Source organism: Cnephaeus nilssonii (assembly GCF_951640355.1).
Source record: "Cnephaeus nilssonii genome assembly, chromosome: 3".
NCBI classification, from domain to species: Eukaryota; Metazoa; Chordata; class Mammalia; order Chiroptera; family Vespertilionidae; genus Cnephaeus; species Cnephaeus nilssonii.
Genome location: NC_137074.1, coordinates 28,310,086 through 28,335,711, shown reverse-complemented (window position 1 = coordinate 28,335,711; position 25,626 = coordinate 28,310,086). Strand labels below are relative to the sequence as shown.

At 46.0% G+C, this 25,626-nt stretch overlaps 1 protein-coding gene across 1 annotated transcript in view; it reads left to right on the top strand.

Moving 5' to 3' along the window:
- Positions 1-23,053, top strand: part of WDR49 (WD repeat domain 49) — a gene marked incomplete at both ends in the record, with an annotated part of 136,072 nt that extends 113,019 nt beyond the window's left edge. Inside the window, one exon of the mRNA XM_079767267.1 lies at positions 22,923-23,053. Within this exon, the coding sequence (XP_079623393.1) occupies positions 22,923-23,053 (131 nt within the window). The remainder of the gene's footprint in view (positions 1-22,922) is intronic.
- Between the last annotated feature and the right edge of the window lie 2,573 nt (positions 23,054-25,626).

Genomic DNA, 25,626 nt, shown 5'->3' with positions numbered 1-25,626 from the left:
GTCTGAGCCATTATGGCGTGACAGCATGAGGGCATGACGACCATTTTCATATTAGCTCTTTATTATATAGGATATATATTCAGTTCTATAAAGGTATTTGAAACTCTTTTATGCATATGGATTCTAATTCTCAGTTGAAATTATTCATGTTTTCATCCAGTTTTTCCAAAATTTCTCTGTTTTTTAGAACATATTTCTAAGAGTAATTTTGAAGTCCCGGCCTGCTAACATCAATATCTACATGATCCTGTGTCTGCTTTTAATGTCTATTTTTCCCCTCTTAGGTATTAGTCACACTTTCCTTCCTCTTTATAAGTCCTGTAAATTTTGTACCATTTTTTAAAATATATCCTTATTGATTTCAGAGAGGAAGGAGAGGGAGAGACAGAAACATCAATGATGAGAGAGAATCACTGATTGGCTGCCTCCTGCATGCCCCCCACTGGGGACTGAGCCCACAACCTGGGCATGTGCCCTGACCAGAATCGAACCTGGGACCCCCCCAGTCTGCAGGCCGACGCTCTATCCACCGAGCCAAACCAGCTAGGGCAATGTACCATTTTTATTATATGACAGAAATTATGTATAAAAGATCTATAGATACTCAAATTAATGTTATTTTCTCCCTGAGGTAGTTTACCTTTTCCTCCTTTCAACAGAGAGCATGAGGAGCCAAACACATTAATCTAATTAGAGATTGAGCTTGGTCAGTGCTGAGTTACAGCTTTAGTTATTATACTTGGTTTACTTCTGATGTCAAATCTCTTTTGTTTTAGGCCTCTCTCTTTAGTGGGCTATTTTCTCCCAAGTAGTGCAAAACTGCAGGAAACTTCGCTCTGCCTCTCCAGTCTAATCCGCCACCTCCCACACCACCCCAGCTCTCAGAATGCATCCTATGGGGAACACTGGCCACAGCTATGAAATTTCTCTAGATTCCAATACATCACACCAACCCACACAGTCATCAAAAGCTTTTCTAATTTTACTTTCCCTTAGAATAATCTCTCTATGATAAGCCTGTTTCTCAGAAATGCCCAGACATGATAAGTCCCCAGGGAGAAGAAAACACTTGGCAATCTCAGCTCATCTAAGAAGGGTTCTACCATCTCTAGAATTTTAATTTGATAATCGTTGCTTCCATGGCCCTCTGATAGCTTTAAAATTTTATTTCTGTAATTTACCATGGGTTTTTGTTGTTGCTGTTTTACGATCTGGTACAATGAAAAGAATGGCCTGCCTGTACCTATTAAATCCTATTCAGAAATAAAATTCCTGTTGAAATGTTTAAAGCAGGAAAGTGTCATGACCAGATTTGCATTTTAGAAAGTTTTTAGGAAACTGTGTGGTGGATGCCGTGTAATGAGGCTAGATTGAAGGCAGCATATTACAGTAGCGGGAACTTGTTCCCAACCAGCTACCTGCTTCTGAATCCTCCTTTCGTGTTCTCCTAGTTGTTTACATCTGGATAAATTACATAAGCTATTAAGTCCTAATTGTCTCATCTGTAATATGGGGCTACTGATACTTGCTTCTTGGAGTTGTATGGGTTAATTTTAGCACGATGACCATCATTTACAGAGCATTCATTAAAGAGTACCTACTATTATTTTGTAGATAAGGAGGCCCAAGAAAGAAAGTAACTAAGTTGAGAAATCTTAAGGAAAAAGAATTGAAAGAATTTTGTGCCCTGATGAAATGTGAAGACAAGACATGTATTGGATTTCTAGCTTGGATAATTATGCCCCCAAAGAAACTCTTATTGAGAGAGAAAACACAGGAGAAGAAGGTGATTTAGAGTTAATTTTGAGAATATGTTGAGATGGCGGGGTCTGTGGGACGTCTCCCAAGAAAAACTAACACTTTTCTAAGAAACTGACTAAAGTAGAAAGGAGAGACAACGATTGGCAACTGGAGAGCAACTACAGTCAAGACAGGTTTGTTTCAGAACTAATTTTATTTTTAAGTTCATTTTATTTCTGATTTTAGATATAATATATGGGCATTGTAGAAAATTGGCTAGTAAGAAGCAAAGAGAACTTTAAAGAACAAAGGAATAGCAGATGTAAAGAGCTGAGACAGAGAGACCAAGGAAGATGCCCACCCAGCAGGTGGAACTTGCTGGAAGTTGGCTTTCAGGGGAGCCAAGGAGGCCATAGGGGAGCCAAGGAGGCCATGCACAGGGAGGTGCTGGATGTCAGAACTCACTGCAAAGCCATCCTGGGGGTACCGGGGAGGCTGAGCTCAGGGAGGAGTCACACTGGAGGTCCTCTGCTTGGCTCTTGGGTGTTCTAGAAAGCCATTCACTGGGTGGTGCCAGACAGGTGGCACTCGGCTGCAAAGCCACCTGAGAGGTTGTCAGTGGAAGCTGGTGGCTCTGGGCTGTGGAGGAGCCATGTCAGCATTGCAGGATCTGGAGCTGGAGGAGCTTGGTGCTGGGAAAGTCATGCTGAGGAGCCTGGTGCTGGAGAAACTACTGCAGGAGTCTAGTGACAGGAGCAACCCCTTGGAAGAGAGATCCATTTCTCCTTCAGTGTTTCTCCAGTGCCCTCTAGTGACAGAGCTCAACATCAGACCAGCAGACAAAGGAGAAATCTAGGGCTCCAGGCCATTTTCACAGAGCAAGCAGTGAAGAGGGACTTTGGAGGTTAGGGCCAATGCATTGCTTTTATCATCTTAACTAGTTCTTCATGCTTTCCCCCCCCCCCCATTCTGGGTTCTTTACACTATTTTGTAACCTTTGAAATCACAGTCATTATTCCTACTAAGTTATAAAGTGTTAATAGTTACAATTGTCTTTGGGGAGAAATTCCATTTATAGAGGGAATAAAACTTGGAACACTCAAAGCAGTAAAGGTATAAAGGCAACATTTGAAGCAACAAGCCTGGCTTCAAATCAAGACGTTACCACTTGCTAGCTAAATGACCTTGAACAGGTCAATTAAACTCTCTGTGTGCCTTAGTTTCTTCAACTAAAAATGGGCACCATATTACTTACCATTCTCACAATGTTCCTATGAAATAACCCATGTGACAGTCTTGTTACAGGGCTCAACACCTAATAAGAGTTTGAAGCATTTGCTTTATTGATAATATTTTGTTATTATTCCCCCAAACAGCTCTATGATGTCGGGATTTTTATTGTCCTTATTGTTCTATATGAAGATCTGTGGCACTCTATGACATAGATATGTAGACTCTTTGGCATAGGCCTAGAGAGTTTAAATAACTTACCTCGTTTCACAGAGCTAGTGAAAGGTGGGTCCTAATAGAGAAGGGCCCATGCTTTTAATATTTCTAAGTGCAGCCTTCCTTGTTCAAATAATGTACAAATTGTATTCCCGAGGAAGCCTACTCTTGGGCTGATTTCTAAAACCAGCTTTTTACTATGGTATTATCTATTTTTATCACTTTTATTTAAAGTTGTTCCTCTCATTTTCAACAGGATACTGCTGAATTTTAAAATTGTTATTACAAAAGAGAACTTTAAAAAAATCTCTATTATCAATATATCCCCCTCCACTCTGTCATTACAGAGTGTCCCTTATGTCTTTGCAGTGCATTTTGCACACATTCCCGCAAGCTCCATAATTATAGTGTGCAGAGTTATTTGGCAATTGTATGATGAGAGGCTCTTTGCCAGACCTACTTTCAATGTTCTAAACTATCACTTTGGAACTAGGGACAGTTTTCAAACCCTTCATAATCCCCAGGTGACTTTTTAGTTTTACCTACTGGGTCTTTAATGTCCTTTTGTATTCTCTTTCCTTCCCTTTCAAGTTGAAACATCTTTCAGACTCTCTCTTTAGCTTCCAAGTTGTTCCCCGCAGACTCTCAAACAGCTTGAAACCCCTCTTTGATATGCCTGATTCAAAAACCCACTTAGAAGTGTCTCTGGGTCAGACTTGGCCAATAAATTCACATCCTTTCAGTACATCTTTAAAACTTCCAGTGCAGAGAAAATGCTGCATTCCTGATACCTCAGGTGAACTGTTTTGGTGTTGTTCTGTCAAAGACAAGATGAATGGGGCAATTAACACAGGTGATTTCAATTAGGCGATTGCAATGGAGAGAATATTCATTAAGGAGGAACATCTCAAAGGAAGGACAATGTTAGAGGCAGGTCAGTGAATCCAGGAGGAGTCTCATTCCACTTGTGAGGAAGAATAGAGAGGGTCTTACCTCAGCATAGGAGAGAGCATAATGGTTCTTTGCTGTTATCTGTTTCCCAAACAAAAAGATGGTAGGAGGGTTTAACTATCTCTGCTTTCCAGGATCACAGGGATCAGGTCATGCTTGACATTGGTGCCCCCACTTTGGTTTCCGATGAAGGAATATAACTCATAACTGAACAACCCAGAGGTGATCATAAACCTGGGTGGGGCAAAGCAAGATCTAGGAAGTCATCTCTCAGGGATTCTTGTTGGTGTCACTCCTGCAAAATCAAGTTGGTGGCAGTGGTCGGTTGTCTTGGAGTCCTAGAGATCCGGAGAGAAAGGACAGCTGCAAGACAGCAGAGTCTGGATAGGGATTTGGGCCGTCAGGTTTTATTTTATTATTTATTTATTTTAAATTTTTATTTTATTGTTTAAAGTATTACAAATTGTACATATGTCTTCTTTTTTTTCCCCGTTGACCTTTCCCCAGCCTCCCCTCTCCCCCTGAACATGCCTCCTCCACCCCCCAGTGTCTTGCGTCCATTGGTTATGCTTATATGCATGGAGACAAGTCCTTTGGTTGATCTCTTACCTCCCCCCCACCCCACCCCCACCCCCCACAACCCTCTCCAGCCTTCCTGCTGTAGTTTGACAGTCTGTTCGATGCTTCTCTGCCTCTGTATCTATTTTTGTTCATCAGTTTATAATGTTCTTTATAGGGCCGTCAGGTTTTAGATCTTAGTTTTAGTCAGATGTGAGACCTGGAAAGGTTAGTTTAGAGGATTGCAGTCAGATATTGAAGGAAAGTGGAAGAATTGAAAATGTAGGAAGGGCTGACAACTGGTGCAAGGTAAGCTCCAATCCAATTTGCAGGCATTTCCAAAGAAGGGGAGGAAGTCAATTGAAACTCTACCAGATGACACAGATCAGACTCTACAACATGTTCACTGGTAACCTGCAGTTTACAAAGAGGTGGCAATATAGTTTAAAAAAATGGTGAACTCAGAATCTGACCACCTGACAATACATGGTTTTCCATTGAAACACAAAAGTTCTCTCTATAGTTCTTAAACTACAGGTGAAAAATGTACATACAGGCCTGTTGTGAAATCTAGTATAATATATCTTTGCTTTAGAATATAATCTTAAATCTAATACCAGTAAAGGCAAAGAATCATCTACACTAATAAAAGAGAAAGATTCAAATTGACCGTACCACCACAATGCCCACCAGCCAATCAGGAGTGAGTATGCAAATTAACCCAACAAAGATGGCCCGAGCGAAGACTGAAGATTGAAGACTGAAGATGACTGAAGACTGACAGCTGAAGAGACTTGGTTTCTCTGCTGCGGCCGGAGCGAAGGCCTGGGTCCTGGGTGCCGGATGAAAACCAGTGCCGGCAGCCAGGGGAAGGAAGGCATATTGCACGAATCTTCGTGCAACAGGCCTCTAGTTGATATTATAAAAACCTTCTTACTTGAGCAAATGGTTAAAACACAAGAAGGAAACATTTATAAACATATTCATTTTAAGAAATGATATATTGCTGTACATGATTTGCTCCAAAAAATTTTAAATAAACTAGACAGCCAGAATGAGTACAAAATTCAGAGACATTTTAGAAGTAAAAATCCTTCTTACACTTTTATATGTGTGTTTACAGGATGACACCAAATCATCTTGAAAATCACATACACCCACTAAACTTTGGGTCGTACAAAACAGAAGTAATTAATATATGAAAAATGTCATTTAAAATGTTCAGCAGATGGATCACATCATATTTCATCAGGGAAATTCAAAGTAAAAAACCAATGCATTATTGCTGCACACCGGTTAGACCAGCCCAAGCCCTGAACTCCCACAATACCAAATGCTGGTGAGGATGTGGAGTGACAGGGACTCTCAGTCCTTGCTGGAGGGAAATCATACAGGAAGTCAGCCCGTGGTTTCTTACAAACTAAACATACTCTTATCAGACAATCCAGCAGTCATGCTCCTTGGTATTTACCCAAAGGAGTGGAAAGGCCCTGTACATTGATGTTTATAGCAGCTTTATTCACAATTACCAAAAGCAACCAAGATGTCCTTCAGTGGGTAATGGAAAAAAAACTCTGGTCCATCCAGAAAATGGAATATTATTCAGCATTAAAAGAAGAGCTACTAAGCTATGAAAAAAAAGAAAACATGGAGGAATCTTAACTGACCATTACTAAGTGGGAAAAAAAAAGTTAATCTGAAAAGGAACATTAAGTATGATTTCAACTATCTGACATTTTGGAAAAGGTGAAACTATAGTGACAATAAAACTATCAGTGGTTGCCCTAGGTGGTTTGATTCAGTGGATAAAGCATCATCAGCCTGGGAATTGAAGGATACCCATTCAATTCCAGTCAAGAGCCATATGAGAGACAACCAATCAATGTGTCTCTCTCACACAGATGGTGTTCTTTTTCTCTCTCTCTTTCCCTCTCCCTTCCACTCTCTCCAAAAACCAATGGAAGAATATCCTCAGGTGAGGATTAATAAAACAACAACAAATGCAATCAGTGGTTGCTAGGGGTTGAGGGAGAAGAGATGAGGTAGAAGGTACACAGAAAACTGTTTGGGACATTGAAAGTACTCTGTACAATAATAAGGGATGTATAGCATTATCCTTATGTCCAAACCCCCCAAATATATACAATCCTCAGGTTAACTAAGCACTTGGGATGATTATGATGTGTCAGTATAGATAGACTCATCCTTTGTAAAAAAACAAACAAAAAACATTCTGGTGAGTGATGTTGATAATGGGGGAGGCTATTCATGTGTGGGAGCAGGAGATTTATAAGAAATCTATGTACCTGCATTTCAATTTTGTTGTCAACCTAAAATAGTTGTTAAAAAACGTTGTTTTAGAAAAAGAAAAAAAAGTCTCTACAGGTCCCAAATAATAATAATTTAAGAGTCATGTGAAGACCATTACAGCATTATGATTAATCCTTGCCACTCTGTTGCTTTGTTACTCGACTGTTACTGTATGATGGCCGAAGTTGAATGACAGTTTGGCAATACTGATCTAGAGTCTAGATTTAGGAATAAGAACCTTGACATCAAAATGTGGGCAGTAGCTAATAGCACAGGCATCACCTGGAAACATAGTAGAAATGTAGCATCACAGGCCTCGAGTCAGATATTTTGAATCACAATCTGCATTTAAACAAGATTTCTGGGTGATTTTTTAATGCACATTAAAGTTTGAGAAGCACTTATCTGGAGGACTTAGAAGAGAATGGAGGATGTAAATTAGAAGGGAGGTTTTCAGAATAGTGTACACCCTTAGACTAACAACAGCTGGCCATTGCAGTGCAATATTTACATAGTCACCCAGTCCCTTCTTTTGGCAAGGTGCCATAATTGTTCATCTGATTAGTGGCCAATCAGGGGACAGGGGAGGAATCAGATGACAACAGTTTAACTGTGATGCATTAAAATCACTGAATTATTTCATTTTAGTGGAAATCTTTTAGTAACTTCATGACCACCAAATCTTTTATTTTCATTGCTTTAAAAACACCTTTTTGTTATCATTATAACAAATCTTGTCAGGCAGTCAACCAACAAATGAAGTGATGAATGTATAACTATCATACTTTCCCAGGTAGGAAATAGTGAATACAAATGTTACAATAGCACTATGTTGAAGAGCAGGGTTTGTGGCAAGTGGATGGATATATAGATGTATGACACAAGAACCACTCCTCTATCACTATCAGCGAGCCGAGCCCTACAGTCTCTGGAATGCAAGAATTCCAAAGTGTGAGGACTGAGTCCACCTCATTGCATGCCTGGAAGTATCTTCATTCATTTCTTCATTTATTCAACAAATATGTTTGTTGAACACCTTCCATGTAGCAGACACAATGCTGGGGGTAAGGGTATATGAGGTATAAAGGCACAGCAAGTCTTTCAAATCACTGAGTTTATCACCTGGAGAATAGAGGTAGATGATGAATAAGTAACTTTAAGAAGAAGATAAGTTTGGATAGTGATATTAATACTTGAGTTTCCTATAGTAGCAACCATGTGGGAATGTAAGGATGCTTTAGGATAAGTTGCATATTTAAACATTTCTTTACAAGGAGTATCCAACAGACTCCAGTCAAAACCACAGGAAACTTGGCCAACCAGTTTATTTGTCTCATTAGGAACACTTTTACCCTTTGCAATTGTTCTGTGGCAGTGTATTTTATGGCAAGCACATCAGTCAGGATCCGGGAAGCAAATCAGAGGACTATATATTAAATTTTATGATGTGGAATTGGCTTACTGGATTGTGTGGGCAGCTGACCAAGTCCAAAATTAAGGAAAGATCATGGGCAAGCAGGGCACAGGCAGAAACTGTTGTCCAGTCTTGAATTTTTTTTCCTCTCCTACGGAAGCCTGCTTTGAGACATTCCCACTGATTAAGATCGGCTCACCAGGTTATCCAAGATAATCTTTCCCCCCCCTCCCCGCCCCAATTATAGGAGAAAGTTTATTTAGAAAGCCACAGAAGTAGAAAGAAGTGAGCCAGTTGGGCTGCGTGGGCTCAGGAAACAAGTTACGGGGCAAAAGAAGGGACCATGGAGTCCAGGAGAGAGAAAGGCAAAGGTAAAGTGCCTGGGGAAAGAAGAAGGAGGAAAGGTGCTGGCATGCTCTAGAAAGAGTGTGCGTTGAGTTCAGTATAATCTTTCTTATTTAAAGTACATTAATTAAAGACTTTTATTACATCCCCAATATCCTTTTAGAGAAATATCTAGACTAATATTTAACTGTACAGCTGAGGACTTTAGCCTTGCCAAGTTAATACGTCAAGAAAACAAGTCATCAAAGCAAGGCTAAAGACATCCTTTTATAATATTAAGTTCAATAAGTGGTTAATGGCTTCTTCCACATATCATAATACATGGCAGACTCATTCACATCTTACCTTATAATAGAGAAACATGCAAATTGACCGCACCTCCGCTATGCCCCCGATTGGGCCAGCGGAGGCTGAGGGCGGGACTCCGGGTGGCCTGTCAACCATTGATAAAATCAAGATGGCGGTGCCCAGTGGCCGCGCCCGAGCCGCTGCTCCCCGGGGTGCCTGGGGCGATCGGCACCCCGGGGGGGCGTGGCCGGGCCCATGCCGCCGCTCCCCGGGGTGCCTGGGGCGATCGGCACCCCAGGGGAGGCGTGGCCGGGCCCATGCCACCGCTCCCCGGGGTGCCTGGGGCTATCGCCACCCCAGGGGGCGTGGCCGGGCCCATGCCGCCACTCCCCGGGGTGCCTGGGGCGATCGCCACCCCGGGGGGCGTGGCCGGGACCATGCCGCCACTCCCCGGGGTGCCTGGGGCGATCATGCCGCCACTCCCCGGGGTGCCTGGGGCGATCGGCACCCCGGGGGGGCGTGGCCGGGCCCATGCCGCCGCTCCCCGGGGTGCCTGGGGCGATCGGCACCCCGGGGGGGCGTGGCCGGGCCCATGCCGCCGCTCCCCGGGGTGCCTGGGGCGATCGGCACCCCGGGGGGGCGTGGCCGGGCCCATGCCGCCGCTCCCCGGGGTGCCTGGGGCGATCGGCACCCCGGGGGGGCGTGGCCGGGCCCATGCCGCCGCTCCCCGGGGTGCCTGGGGCGATCGGCACCCCGGGGGGGCGTGGCCGGGCCCATGCCGCCGCTCCCCGGGGTGCCTGGGGCGATCGGCACCCGGGGGGGCGTGGCCGGGCCCATGCCGCCGCTCCCCGGGGTGCCTGGGGCGATCGCCACCCCGGGGGGCGTGGCCGGGCCCATGCCGCCGCTCCCCGGGGTGCCTGGGGCGATCGCCACCCCGGGGGGCGTGGCCGGGCCCATGCCGCCGCTCCCCGGGGTGCCTGGGGCGATCGCCACCCCGGGGGGGCGTGGCCGGGCCCATGCCGCCGCTCCCCGGGGTGCCTGGGGCGATCGCCACCCCGGGGGGGCGTGGCCGGGCCCATGCCGCCGCTCCCCGGGGTGCCTGGGGCGATCGCCACCCCGGGGGGGCGTGGCCGGGCCCATGCCGCCGCTCCCCGGGGTGCCTGGGGCGATCGGCACGGGGGGGGGAGGGCGTGACCAGGCTGGGAGGTGCTGGGGACCCCATGCTACCATCCCCTCCCAGAAGCAGCCCCCGGTGTCAGGCTGGGAGGTGTCTGTCCCCCACACCGCCATCCCCTCCCAGAGGCAGCCCGGGGTGTCCAGCTGGGAGGCGCCCGTGACCCCACGCCGCCATCCCCTCCCAGAGGCAGCCCGGGGTGTCCGGCTGGGAGGCATCCGCGACCCCACACTGCCAATCGCTCCCAGAGGCCGCACGGGGTGTCTGTATGGCAGGCGCCCGAGCTCCCACGCCGCCAACCCCTCCCAGAGGCAGCCCGGGGTGTCTGGATGGGAGGCATCCGCGACCCCACGCCGCCAACCCCTCCCAGAGGCAGCACGGGGTGTCTGGATAGGAGGCGCCCAGGACCCCACGCCGCCATCCCCTCCCAGAGGCAGCCCGGGGTGTCTGGATAGGAGGCGCCCAGGACCCCACGCCGCCATCCCCTCCCAGAGGCAGCCCGGGGTGTCCAGCTGGGAGGCGCCCGTGAACCCACACCGCCAACCCCTCCCAGAGGCAGCCCGGGGTGTCTGGATAGGAGGCGCCCAGGACCCCACACTGCCATCCCCTCCCAGAGGCAGCCCGGGGTGTCCAGCTGGGAGGCGCCCGTGAACCCACACCGCCAACCCCTCCCAGAGGCAGCCCGGGGTGTCTGGATAGGAGGCGCCCAGGACCCCACACTGCCATCCCCTCCCAGAGGCAGCCCGGGGTGTCTGGCTGGGAGGCCCCCGTGACCCCACGCCGCCAACCCCTCCCAGAGGCCGCACGGGGTGTCTGGATGGGAGGCATCCGCGCCCCCACGCCGCCAACCCCTCCCAGAGGCAGCCCGGGGTGTCTGGATGGGAGGCATCCGCGACCCCACGCCGCCATCCCCTCCCAGAGGCAGCCCGGGGTGTCTGGATAGGAGGCGCCCAGGACCCCACGCCGCCAACCCCTCCCAGAGGCAGCCCGGGGTGTCTGGATAGGAGGCGCCCAGGACCCCACACTGCCATCCCCTCCCAGAGGCAGCCCGGGGTGTCTGGCTGGGAGGCGCCCGTGAACCCACACAGCCAACCCCTCCCAGAGGCAGCCCGGGGTGTCCGGCTGGGAGGCGCCCGCGACCCCACACTGCCATCCCCTCCCAGAGGCAGCCCGGGGTGTCTGGCTGGGAGGCCCCCGTGACCCCACGCCGCCAACCCCTCCCAGAGGCCGCACGGGGTGTCTGGATGGGAGGCATCCGCGCCCCCACGCCGCCAACCCCTCCCAGAGGCAGCCCGGGGTGTCTGGATGGGAGGCATCCGCGACCCCACGCCGCCATCCCCTCCCAGAGGCAGCCCGGGGTGTCTGGATAGGAGGCGCCCAGGACCCCACGCCGCCAACCCCTCCCAGAGGCAGCCCGGGGTGTCTGGATAGGAGGCGCCCAGGACCCCACACTGCCATCCCCTCCCAGAGGCAGCCCGGGGTGTCTGGATAGGAGGCGCCCAGGACCCCACGCCGCCAACCCCTCCCAGAGGCAGCCCGGGGTGTCCAGCTGGGAGGCGCCCAGGACCCCACACAGCCAACCCCTCCCAGAGGCAGCCCGGGGTGTCCGGCTGGGAGGCGCCCGTGAACCCACACCGCCATCCCCTCCCAGAGGCAGCCCGGGGTGTCCGGCTGGGAGGCCCCCGTGACCCCAAGCCGCCAACCCCTCCCAGAGGCAGCACGGGGTGTCTGGATGGGAGGCATCCGCGCCCCCACGCCGCCATCCCCTCCCAGAGGCAGCCCGGGGTGTCTGGATAGGAGGCGCCCAGGACCCCACACTGCCATCCCCTCCCAGAGGCAGCCCGGGGTGTCCGGCTGGGATGCACCCGCGACCCCACGCCGCCAACCCCTCCCAGAGGCAGCCCGGGGTGTCTGGATTGGAGGTGCCCGCGACCCCACACTGCCATCCCCTCCCAGAGGCAGCCCGGGGTGTCTGGATAGGAGGCGCCCAGGACCCCACGCCGCCAACCCCTCCCAGAGGCAGCCCGGGGTGTCTGGATAGGAGGCGCCCAGGACCCCACACTGCCATCCCCTCCCAGAGGCAGCCCGGGGTGTCCGGCTGGGAGGCATCCGCGACCCCACACTGCCATCCCCTCCCAGAGGCAGCCCGGGGTGTCCGGCTGGGAGGCCCCCGTGACCCCACGCCGCCAACCCCTCCCAGAGGCAGCCCGGGGTGTCTGGATGGGAGGCATCCGCGCCCCCACGCCGCCATCCCCTCCCAGAGGCAGCCCGGGGTGTCTGGATAGGAGGCGCCCAGGACCCCACACTGCCATCCCCTCCCAGAGGCAGCCCGGGGTGTCCGGCTGGGAGGCATCCGCGACCCCACACTGCCATCCCCTCCCAGAGGCAGCCCGGGGTGTCTGGATGGAAGGCATCCGCGCCCCCACGCTGCCATCCCCTCCCAGAGGCAGCCTGGGGTGTCTGGATAGGAGGCACCCTCAACCCCACGCTGCCATCCCCTCCGAGAGGCGGCCGGGGGTGTCTGGATGGGAGGCGCCCGAGACCCCATGCCGCCAACCCCTCCCAGAGGCAGCCCTAGGTGTCTGGCTGGGAGGCACCCGCGCCCCCAGGGAGCGAGTCAAGTACTGATGATTCTACCAAAGGTAAAGTTTAGAGAAAGAGAGGATAGAAAAGGAATAGAAGGAGAAAAGTAAGAAAGGACAAAAGATGAAACATCAAGAAAAAGAAAGAGAAGAAAAAAAGGAAGAAACAACCACAGGATATCACCTTTCCAAGTCTCATGAAATTCCTGTTTAAGGAGTTTATTTTATGACTCTTTTAGCTTGGGTTTACATTTTTACTGTTTTGTCAAGACCACAGCAGGTACACTGTCCAATATGTTTTTTTAAAATAAATTTTATTGATTTTTTTACAGAGAGGAAGGGAAAAGGATAGAGGCTAGAAACATCTATGAGAAAGAAACATCGATCAGCTGCCTCCTGCAGTATGTGCCCCCAACCAAGGTACATGCCCTTGACTGGAATCGAACCCGGGACCCTGAGTCTGCAGGCCAACACTCCATCCACTGAGCCAAACCAGTTAGAGCTGTCCAATATGTTAAAGAAAAAACCCTATCTAATAAAGAGAGAATATGCAGGGGAGGGCATTTGGGGGTGACCGGGCTGTCAGGGGAGACCAGTTGGAGATGATCTGGCTGGCAGGGGAGCAGTTAGGCGTCGATCAGGCTGGCAGGGGAGTGGTTAGGGCAGTGATGGCGAACCTATGACACGCGTGTCAGCACTGACACGCGTAGCCATTTCTGATGACACGCGGCAGCATGCCGAGGATGAAACATTTGCTGCTCCTGAGGATGAAACATTTGCGACTAGAGTCTTGGAGTTAGTTTTTTCCTCAAAGTGACACACTACCCGAGTTATGCTCAGCTTTTTGGCGAAGTTTGACACACCAAGCTCAAAAGGTTGCCCATCACTGGGTTAGGGGGTGATCAGGCTGGCAGGCAGAAGTGGTTAAGGGCAATCAGGCAGGCAGGCGAGCAGTTGGGAGCCAGCAGTCCCAGATTGTGAAAGGGATGTCTGACTGCCTCTTTAGGCCCGATCCCTGTCGGGCCTAAAGAGGCAGTCAGACATCCCCCGAGGGGTCCCAGATTGGAGACTGTGCAGGTTGGGCTGAGGGACACCCTCCCCCAGTGCACGAATTTCGTGCACCGGGCCTCTAGTCATTATATAAAAGCATTATGCCATTAACCTAGCAGATGTTGCTCTTCTGAATAGTGAGAGGAAATGATTATCATTATCCATTTAAAAGGTTAATTTCTACACTGCTTTTGCCATGTAAAAGAGATTGCTGATGACACCAATGAAGGTTATGTTGTTTTATGGGCCTCAAATACAAAGATTCTTGTAAGTGTTTGGGAAGTTGCTGGGAGTTTTAGAGTGTTCTGGGTGAAGAGCATAAGCCAGGATGCAAGCAGGAATCATTTCTAGGTGAGTATTTCAGGTACCTTTTGTAAAAGAGATCTCAGAAGAAAAGAACCCAAGCTCCGGTAATTCCTGGAGATATTTTTCTCATTCTAAATAAATAGCCACTTTTATGAATAATTTTATATTTATAATTTCATATTCTTTTTCTTAAAGAAAGATCACAAAATTGTTAGCTTCAGACTCTCAAAACAGGGACCCACTCCTGCATATACATTTCTTAATCATCTGTTTTTTAGCTCAAAAAATAAAGGAAGAAGAAAGAAAGAAAGAAAGAAAGAAAGAAAGAAAGAAAGAAAGAAAGAAAGAAAGAAAGAAAAGAATTATACCAGCAGGATAGTCTCTCTCAAGATCTTACAAGAGCTAATCAGTTAGTTATTGGTTTAATTGTCCTGAAAAGTGGTTAGTTACACTGAAAATGTTTCATCTAGTTTAGAGACAAACCTCAGTAAGACAGAGTTTATTTCAGAAGCAACATTTTGGTTCCCATAGTGAATTTCAGCAGAGCTCTATGGCATTCAGAATACCTTATGATTTTGAGTTCCTAATCTGTAGTCAGATGGGACAGGATCAACTGCTAATGTACAGAAATCCACATTATCTCCTACTGTGGTATTAGACAAATGAAAAGTGTTTTCATTTGTAATTCTGCTTATGAGGTAGCTCCAGGTTTATTCATTTTGCTTAAAAGACACACACACACACACACACACACACACACACACACACACACACAATCATTCACCAGTTCAAACACTAGAACATTTAAAAATTATTCAGTGAAAAGTCTCCCTCCCTTCCACAATGCTGATCTGTCCAGTTCCCATTATCATCTATTTCTGGCAACTAGGATTATGAGTTTCTGTTTCCTTGGAAGGTTTCTTTTATATATATATATATATATATATATATATATATATATATATATATATACACACACACTAGAGGCCTGGTGCATGAAATTCGTGCACGGAGGAGGGGGGCTGTCCCTCAGCCCAGCCTGTACCCTCTCCAATCTGGGACCCCTCGAGGGATGTCAGACTGCCCATCTTGTGGTGGCCATCTTGTGTCCACATGGGGACAGTATCTTTGACCACATGGGGGCAGCTATATTGTGTGTTGGAGTGATGGTCAATCTGCATATTACTCTTTTATTAGATAGGATAGAGGCCTGCTGCACGGGTGGGGGCCAGCTGGTTTGCCCTGAAGGGTGTCCCGGATCAGGGTGGGGGTTCCCTTGGGGCGTGGGGCGGCCTGAGCGAGGGGCCTGTGGTGGTTTGCAGGCCAGCCATGCCCCCTGGCAACCCAAGGGGAGGCCCTGGTATCTAGAATTTATTTACCTTCTACAATTGAAACTTTGTAGCCTGGAGCGGAGCCAAGCCTCCTGCTCACTCCGTGGCCGGCAGCCATTTCTTTTGGGGTTTGTGTACCTTCTATAATTGAAACTTTGTAGCCTGGGCCAGCCAGGGTGTGTGGAAAGCTTTGCTTCTTCCATTGCCGGGGGAAACCCTTGCCTCCTGCTCTTTTCAGCTCCATAGCTGCCGCCATTTCTGTTTGGATTTGTTTACCTTCTATAATTGAAACTTTGTAGCCTTGAGTGGAGGCTTATGCCGGGCAAGGGCAGGCAGAAAGCTTGGCTTCCTCTGTTGCCTGGGAAACCCAAGCCTCCCTCCCGCTCTCTGTGGCTGTAGCCATCTTGGTTGGGTTTATTTGCATATTTGCTCCTGATTGGCTTGTGGGCATGGCTTGTGGGCATGGCTTGTGGGTGTGGCGGAGTTAGGGTCAATTTGCAAATTACCCTTTTATTAGGTAGAATACTAATAAAAGGGTAATATGCTAATTAGACTGGGAGACCTTCTTAGAGACCTTCCAAATGTCCTTCCGGTCAAAGCCATGGTGGCAGGGCCGAGGCAGAGGTGCTTAGGGGCGATCAGGCCAGGAGGGGAAGGCAGTTGGGGTGATCAAGCCGGCAGAGGGGTCAGTTGGGGGCAATCAGGCTGGCAGGAGGGGCAGTTCAGGGTGAGCAGGCTGGCGGGGGGGGGGCAGTTGGGGGTGATCAGGCTGGCAGGGGGGGCAGTTGGGGGTGAGCAGACTGGTGAGGGGGCAGTTAGGGGTGATCAGGTAGGCAGGCAGGTGAGCAGTTAGGAGCCAGCAGTCCCAGAGGGATGTCTGACTGCCCCATCCCAGTGGGGCCTAAACCGGCAGTCAGACATCCCCCAAGGCGTCCCAGATTGGAGAGTGTGCAGGCCGGGCTGAGGGACACCCTCCCCCTGTGCACAAATTTCATGCACCAGGCCACTAGTGTGTGTGTGTGTGTGTGTGTGTGTGTGTGTGTGTGTGTGTGTGTGTATAAATCTTTATTGTTGAAAGTATTACATAGGTCCTCCTTTTCCCCCCATTAACCTCTTACTGCACCCGTTCCCTTTTCCCTCCCCACCCACCACCCCATTGTCTGTGTCCTTAAGCGTATGTACATACAAGTTCATTGGTTGATCTCTTCCCACTCACCCTCCCCTGCCTTCCCCTTGGATTTTGAGCCTGCACTTATGATTCTGGATTTTGAGCCTTGCTTTCTTTTGATTCACATAGATATTTTCTCAGCCCCTTTGTTTAAACTTTTCTGAATCACTTTATTTTAAATATGTTGGTTTTTGCTTTTGATCCAACTAAAGATATTTTAAAATCATGAAATTGATCACATTTACCTTAATTGATATGTGAGACATTTTGGTTTTTATTTCTCACATTCTTTTATGCTATTTTCTAGAGGGCCAGTGCACAAAATTTATGCACTGGTGGGGGGGTCTCAGCCTGGCCTGCATCCTCTTGCAATTGGGGACTCCTGGGGGGATGTTGGGCCTAAACTGGCAGTCAGACATCCCTCTCGCAATCTGGGATGCTGCATGCACCAATGACCATAATTTTCATATGGGTGAAAGGCATCTTGCTATTGTATGGGCAGCTACATTTTTTTTGCCCTGATTATAAAAAGCAGTACATAACATGATCCTTCTGAGGCAGTAGTACTCTTTTCCCCATCTTATGGGTGGAAAAGCTGAAGTAGGAGAAGTTAAGTAATTGGCTTTGTCACACAGTTATAAGTGTCAGAATCAGGGCTGAGCACAAAATGTGTAAGCCAGAGTCCATGAATGACATCGCTGCATCATCCTGTTTTTTCAGTGTTAGAGTAGCCTGGACAGGTTTTAATTTTTAAATCTAAGAGACTGTTCTCAATATATATAGAGTAAGGTCCCTAGGCCTGGCCAGCAATCAGGGCCATCTGTGGGGCGACCAGTGGTTGGGGCGATTGGGGGAGCCCCCTGCTAACACCTGCCTTGGCTGACTGCCTGGCACAGCCCGCTTGCCAGCCCTGCTCCCCGATTGCCACTGCTCGTCGCCTCCCTCTCGGGGGGCAGATGCTCAATGCGTTGAGTGTCTGCCCCCTGGTGGTCAGTGAACATTATAGCGACCAGTTGTTCCTCTGGTAGTTCTGCCGTTTGGTTGATTTTCATATTTGGGTTTTATTATATAGAATTGTTTATATATACTTTAAGGTTTTCACTGGATCTGTAATTTTTTTCTTTGTTTTTATTTGGAGGGTTGTTATATGTTTCTTCTAGTGGTACCTTTATAATCATAGGCTCATATTCTAGCCCTTTATTTTTCTAAGACAGTAACAGTTAGATCCATGCTTAGTGACAATAAAATGAATGTTTCTTCATTACCCAATCCCTCTTCCTCTACACAATTTATTCAAGAACATAATCTTTCTTTGTGCTGATTTTTATTTTAAATTTGCTTATGTTGTTATTTGGTTTATCATGAATAGAGCTTCTCCCTTACCCTACCAGTTTTTGTTAATTAAACAAAATGTGGCATATACTTTCTGTTTTGTCATCCTAAACCCCACATTATTTGAGTCTCACTTCTACATTTAAATATATTCTGTGCTCAGCATCAAATCTTCTTCCAAATTTTTCTCAGTCATTTCTCAGTTTGTTTTGCTGTAATTTCCTATAAAATACTCTTAGGAGCAATAGTTTCTGAATTCTCTGCATGTTGAAACTATTTGTCATTTTTAGATCCGAAGCGTGGCTTGGATGCATGTTTATAATATCCATACCTCACATATTCTTTCCTTGATTTTCTTGTTGGTATTGCTCTACTATCTTCTGGTATTGATCATTGCCATGAAGATATCTAATGCAATATATATTTCTCTCCTTTTAAGTGACTTGATCATTTTGTCTGGCTGCCAAATTATTTTGTCTTTATCTTTAAGTCTAATAACTTTACTAGGCTATGCATTGGTTTTGACTAATCGGAGTCTATTATTCCTGGTACACAGTACAGTCAGCCTTTTGTATCTGTGGCTTTTGCATCTGCAGATTCAACCAGCTATATCCTATATAATAAAGAGGTAATATGCAAATTGACCATGACTCCAACACACAAGATGGCCACCCTCATGTGGTCAAAGATGGCTACCCCTATGTGGACACAAGATGGCCACCACAAAATAGCCAGCAGCAGAGGGCAGTTGTGGGTGATCCAGCCAGCAAGGGAGGGCAGTTAGGGGTAACCAGGCTGGCAGGGGAGGGCAGTTGGGGGTGACGAGGCCAGCAGGGGAGAGCAGTTGGGGGCGACCAGGCTGGCAAGGAAGGGCAGTTAGGGGTGACTGGGCCAGCAGGGGAGGGCAGTTGGGGGCGACCAGGCCTTCAGGGGAGGGCAGTTGGAGTGACCAGGCTGGTAGAGGAGGGAAGTTAGGGGTGACCGGGCCTACAGGGAAGTGCAGTTGCGGGGGACCCAGGCAGGCCTGCATTGGAGAGCAGTTGAGGGGGAATCAGGCCTACAGGGGAGGGCAGTTAGGGGTGACCAGGCCTGCATGGAGGGCAGTTAGGGGTGACCAGGCCTGCATGGAGGGCAGTTAGGGGTGACCAGGCCTGCAGGGGAGGACAGTTAGGGACAAACAGGCTGGCAGGGGAGCAGTTAGGCATCAATCAGGCTGGCAGGGGAGTGGTTAGGGGTGATCAGGCTGGCAGGCAGAATCAGTTAGGGGCAATCAGGAAGGCAGGCAGGCAAGCAGTTGGGAGCCAGCAGTCCTGGATTGTGAACAGTCAGACATCCCTTAAGGGGTCCCAGATTGGAGAGGGTGCAGGCTGGGCTGAGGGACACAACCCCTGTGCACGAATTTCATGCACCGGGCCTCTAGTATTGGAAATAATAGAAAAATAAGGTTGTTGCCAACATGTACTATGTAGTCAGGCCTATGATGCTTGAGTCTATATTTAACATGAGCAGACTTTTTTCCTTGTCATCATTTCCTGAACAATTTAGTATATCAACTAGTTATATAACATCTGCATTGTAGTGGTATTATAAGCAATCTAGAGGTGATTTAAGTATACAGGAGGATGTATGTAGGTTATGTTCAAATACAATGCCATCTTACCTAATAATAGACAAACATGTAAATTGACCATACCTCCGCTACACCACCAGCCAATCAGGAGTGATATGCAAATTAACCCAAGAAAGATGGCTGTTAATTTGCATACACAGGTGCCGAGTGATGGGGCAGGATGCTTGCATCATCGCCATGGCGACGACACAAGTGTTCTGTCCCACCCCCGGTCTCTCAGGGACTCTGGACAGTGTGGGAAGGCGGGACAGGAGTGGAAAGAGGCGGCTCCTGGAGCGGAAAGAGGCGGCTCCAGGGCCTGAGCGGAAAGGGGCTGGGCTGGAGTGGAAAGGCGGTGCTGGCAGCCAGGGAAAGGAAAGCCCATTCTAGCACAAATCTTCGTGCATCGGGTTTCTAGTCTATACTAATAAAAGGGTAATATGCTAATTAGACTGGAAGACCTTCTGGGAGACCTTCTGGACATAGTCATGGTGGCAGGGCTGAGGCAGAGGCAGTTAGGGGCAATCAGGCCAGGAGGGGAGGGGAGTAGGGGGTGATCAGGCTGGTGGGGGGGGTAGTTGGGGGCGAGCAGGCCAGCAGTGGTGGGCAGTTGGGGGCGATCAGGCCTGTGGGGGGGCAGTTGGGGGTGGTCAGGCCGGCAAGGGGGAAGTTGGGGGTGAGAAAGCTGGCAGGAGGGCAGTTGGGGGCGAGCAGGCCAGCAGGCAGAGTGGTTAGAGGTGATCAGGCAGGCAAGCAGGTGAATGGTTAGGAGTGAGTGGTCCCAGATTGCAAGAGGGATGTCTGCTGCTGGTTTAGGCCTGATCCCTGTGGCAGTCAGACATCCCCTGAGGAGTCCCAGATTGAAGAGGGTGCAGGCTGGGCTGAGGGACACCTCCGCCCCTTCCCCCCATGCACGAATTTCATGCACTGGGCCACTAGTTTTACATAAAGGACTTGAGCATGGGCTCCTGGATCCAATCTCTGATGAGTAAAAGGATGATTGTATGTCCCTTCTATATACGTCAAGTTGATGCTTATATGAGGAAAGTCTTACTAAATGATAACTTTAAATATTTGTTCAGCTTTGGTTTTCTTTCTTAAGGACTCACCCCATTTATGTGTTTCTTGGATCTATGTTTTTCAATATCTGCCATTTTCTTCTCTAATTTGTTCTCTTCAATTTTCATTTTGTATTTTTCTCATTTGTATATTTCATGTTCCCCATTATGTCTATTCTCACTTATGCCATTTTTTCCTATATTTTCTTGAGTCCTGACAGTTCACATTTCACCACTTCTTGTTGATGTTTGTTTGTTTTTCCTGAGTTCTTTCATTTCTGCTCTGTGACCCTCCTTCATAGAAGCAACTGCTTTTTCAAGTTTTAAAGTTTAACTTGTGACAAATGCTCAGTAACAATATTTATCTATCCAATGTATCAGTCCATGTATTTGATGAGCTTTGCTGCTCTTTGCAAAATGTTTGGTTTTTAATTTTGCTTATAATACCTTTGTGTCCATGGTATGCTGATTATTTTTTTTCATTTTCTCTTTTAATGAATTAGCTTAATGAGTTGGCTTTTCTTAAACTTGAAGTCTGTAGGGGTCCCTGGGTGATACGTGCTTGTGATCTGTGATCAGTGTAGCCTTCAGATCTTACAACCCACAGGGGCAGACTGCTTTTAGCAAAAAATGGATCGTACATAAGAATCACACCTATGAGCCATTTCTTGCTAAAAACAGTCTGCCCCTGTGGGTTTTTATATCCAGCCTTATTCACCACTGTGCCCATCTATAGGTATAAATGAAAGATAAAGCATTTGTACTGCAGGGTAAGCCCCTTGACTTTACTACTTTTTTGCTAGTACTTTCTGAGATGCTAATGTGCTTACATGCTCCATTTCATCATTCTTCTCTTATCTAACACTGCCCAATCTAGCATCTGGCTGCCCTTCTTCATACTTTGTAGGCTGCAGGTTACATCTATCTTTGGGTTTTGCAGAATGTGGAATTTATTTGCAGAGTTATTTCCCCTCATTTTCCTGGTTGTTCTTGCATAATATTAAAGAGAAAATGGGGAAATGTATTGACTTACATTGTTATGTTTGTATAGGAAGTACAGAGTTTTGGTCTTTTTCAATTTAGAAACATAAAAATGCTACCATACTGTGAAGTTGCTCAGTGTTTACATAGTTTCTTTCAAATTCCTTGGCTTGGTATTTAAAGTATTCCTCAGTCTGGCTCCAGCCTCATTCTACTTTCATCTCCTTCATATTTTTTATGCTTTTGCTAAATCGTATTGAATTATTTAGAGTTAACTGAATAGTCGTTCTTGTTTCTCCATACTTTTATTCAATGTGTTCCCTCCAGTTGACATTTCCTTTCCACCTTGGTAACCCTTCCTCATCTCCATGGTTCTTATTATCAATTAAAATCCTATCTGGACTTCAAGTTCCCCTGAATTAGCATCTAATTCTTAAATCTTTGCCTCTGGTTTCTGCATATTTTATAATCTCTTTATATGCTTAAGCACACTTTCCATAGCTTGTATCCTCTTAGAACTGTCTCCTACTGTATATGTTAATTTGGTTATTGGGTACTGCTCCTACTTTCTACCAGTTGGAAGAAAACCTATGACTTAGTTGTATTTGTGCCCCATTTATGCCTGAGCACAGAACATTGTGCATAATATACATTCAATAAACATTTGCTGAAATGATAAAGTTAAGAAAAGGCTAAAATTAGTTTTTTGAATGCATGGCACAATTTCCTCCCACTTCTCGCTGATGTACAATATTACCACTCATGGGGATAATTTGGCTGTTGTTGTTGTGGTTTTTTTTTTTTTTTTTTTTTTTTTTTCTGAAGCCACAGATCCCTGTAGATCAAAGCATCTTATAAGAATATGATTGCAGATGTACTTGTTTAGTCATGCAGGCAGTCAAACTGTGTTTTGATTATTTTAATTGTCTTATTTTAATACAGAATAATTTGTCCCTGGCTTTTTATGAGTTCTTGATAGCTGTTAAGTATATTAAAAAACAAAAATGGAAAACAATCTTCTTTAATCTTCTACTGTTAGATGGTGGATCTCTATCATGATATAAATATATTATTATAACCAATTCTGTTGAAATATAACTTTTAAATTTAAAAAGGAATAGCAGAAGCTTAACAGAAAATTTTCTCCACAAAACTCTAGGTTTTAGAAACATACAACTTTTTAAATAACGTGAAACTTGAATATTTTCTCCCCACTATTTCATTTAATTGGGCTCCTTTTCAAATATAATTACATGTCATTTCTTCACAATTTTTTTAGCTTTGAAAGCTGTATTTGTTGAGAAAAACCTGTTTCCCAAAGACTTTCTGGATCGTGAAAGAAGAGCCAAGCAATTATGTCAAGAAACAAGTAGTGAAGTGAATATAAAAAGAAATAAGAACCAATTATAACTGAAAGGAAAATAAATATTTCATTGACACATGAAATATGTGTATGAAATGCAGAAAATAAATAAAAAATTTTGCCATTTCCTTTTTTACTCTATATTTCAACTTCAGAAAGTTTTGTTTTCAGACAACATTCTTACCCATTACTTTTCACTTTCTCTCTATTTTCAATAAAAAAAATATTGGACTAAGAGGGGATGGTATCAATTGGTATTACCTATTCTCAAGTGTTTTTATATAAAAAATGTACAATTCAGAACAAAGCATTCTGACCTTTGGTTGCTTCTATAGACAAACATTTTGGTCAATTTCTTTTAGAAAACCTGCATTGAAATTAAACATGAAAAATATTGGCACAGTGAATCTCTATAAACTTAACTAAGAAAACTATGCCCACGTATTTACACTTTCTAGTTCTGTGTGTGTGTGTTTTAGATGATACTGATAATGCAATAAGACTTTGTCAGTAGCAATTGTTCTATTAATTCTTAATGATTTATATTCATTCTAATATGAAGTTATTGAGAAATTACTGCATACGTTCTACTTCTTCTATTCTTTGTTATATTGTGTTATACTGTACTCTAAAACTGAGTGGCATAGTATAGACAAAGTGGTAGAGCCTCAAGAAAAGAAGGTGTCTGAGGTTATATAAAGAACTCACTTTATGTGGAAGGTCAAGAAGCCAATATTTAGTTCTGAAACACAGTGACTCATCTTTTTGATCCATTTTTCTTTATAAATAGCATCATCAATCAGGCAACCAATATTCTTTTATTTTTAAATGCTTACCCAAGGATATGTTTCTATTGATTTCAGAGAGAGAAAGAAAGGGAAATGGGGGGTGGGGAAAAAGAGAGAGAGAGAGAGAGAGAGAGAGAGAGAGAGAGAGAGAGACATTGATTGGTTGCCTTCTTTATGTACCCTGACCCAGTCAGTGCCCTGACCAGGAATGGAACCCATGACCCTTTGGTGCATGGGATTGATGCTTCAACGAACTGAACCACGCAGCCAGGGCAGGCAACCAATAGTCTTATGCTGCTTTATTTATTCTGTCTTGTAAAAATAATTAATAAATTCTTTCACATAACTTTACTATATATTTGTATTTTAAAATGTCCTTCCAAAATATTTCAATTTTGAGAAGACTTTTGCAATAACACACAAAAATAAAGAAAATAACTAACAACATGTAGGAGCCTACTCTGTCCAGTAACTGCAAAAATTCATTGTGTTTAAACTTCATAATAATTATATAAAATATATCTATTTAAGGTTAATATCTGAGAGTTGTATTCATTAAAAGAGTGCCCAATTATTGATGGTGAGTTGGGATTGGAACCCAAATTCATTTTACTCTAGAGACCATAGTTTTTGACCTTCACCATTCTGTTTACTCACCTCTCATTACTTATAAAGTCAGTGAAATTAGCTCTAACAGAATTTCCAGCATCAGTGGAGCAAGTTTTAGTTTGGTGGAGAGGATAGCAGAGGAAAGGTTTTTAGAAGACAGTTGCCTATTCCATCTATAATTAATTGCATCCTGAGTCAGGCATTGTGACTTCTGTGTATGTTGCTTTCCTTCTCATTAAGCAACAGTCACATATGAGGAAAATAGAGGAGCACAATACACGTGAAAGAATTGTGACGAATGTCTTCAGAGTGGTTAAGGCCATAGAAAGCATATTAAGAGGAACAAGAAATGGGAGGTCTAGTTTAAGAAAGAGAATTCATGGGAGATACAAGCTATCCTCAAATATTTCAAAGCTGTAGTGAAGAAAAGAAGTAGAACTAATGAGCATAATTCTAAGAAGGCAGATTCTAGAATTGCTTCCTAATACCTGTTAAAACCTGGAAAAGTTTCTCATCCTCTTCCCATTGGCACTTCCCATCTTGGTGCAGAGTAGTTGGCAGCAGGCACACTGTATGGCTATGAAAGGAAGGAGAAGCCTAGAGAACACCCACCGGATAATATGCTTACTGGAGCGGAGAGTATGGAAGGGGTCACAGGGAGGGGGGAATGAAGGGTGTGAGGGCAGAGTGGGTGAGTGGAGGAGATGACCAGCATGGTTGGAAGAGTAATTACATTGAGCAAATGAGACGTGAATAAATAAATGAATAAAATTAGTAAATATATTGAGGATAATGAGTGCTAGATATCACACTGTTGTTGCGAAACTTGGAAGGAGGAAAACTAGAAAGAACTCTGAGATTTTGAATTGGGATTAGAGATTTCAGATATCAGTGTGAATTCATGGTTTTAGACAAGTAGATAAACAATAAAATGGAATATTTAGGAGTGATAGAAAATTATGTTTGTAGCTTGCTCTCAAATTATTAAAAATATAAATTATAATGTGTATATGTATATATTTATACACATACACTAAACACAACGCATATACGTATCCACACAAAAGCATATTATATAGATAGGTGGATGGGTAGATAAAGATTAGTTATATAGATAGAGTACGCATGTGGTGAAATGTTAACTGGGGAAACTGAGAGAGAGGAGTGGGAAATAGTAGTTTTTTGTATTATATCAGCACTTTTCTGTTAACTTAAAAGTATTT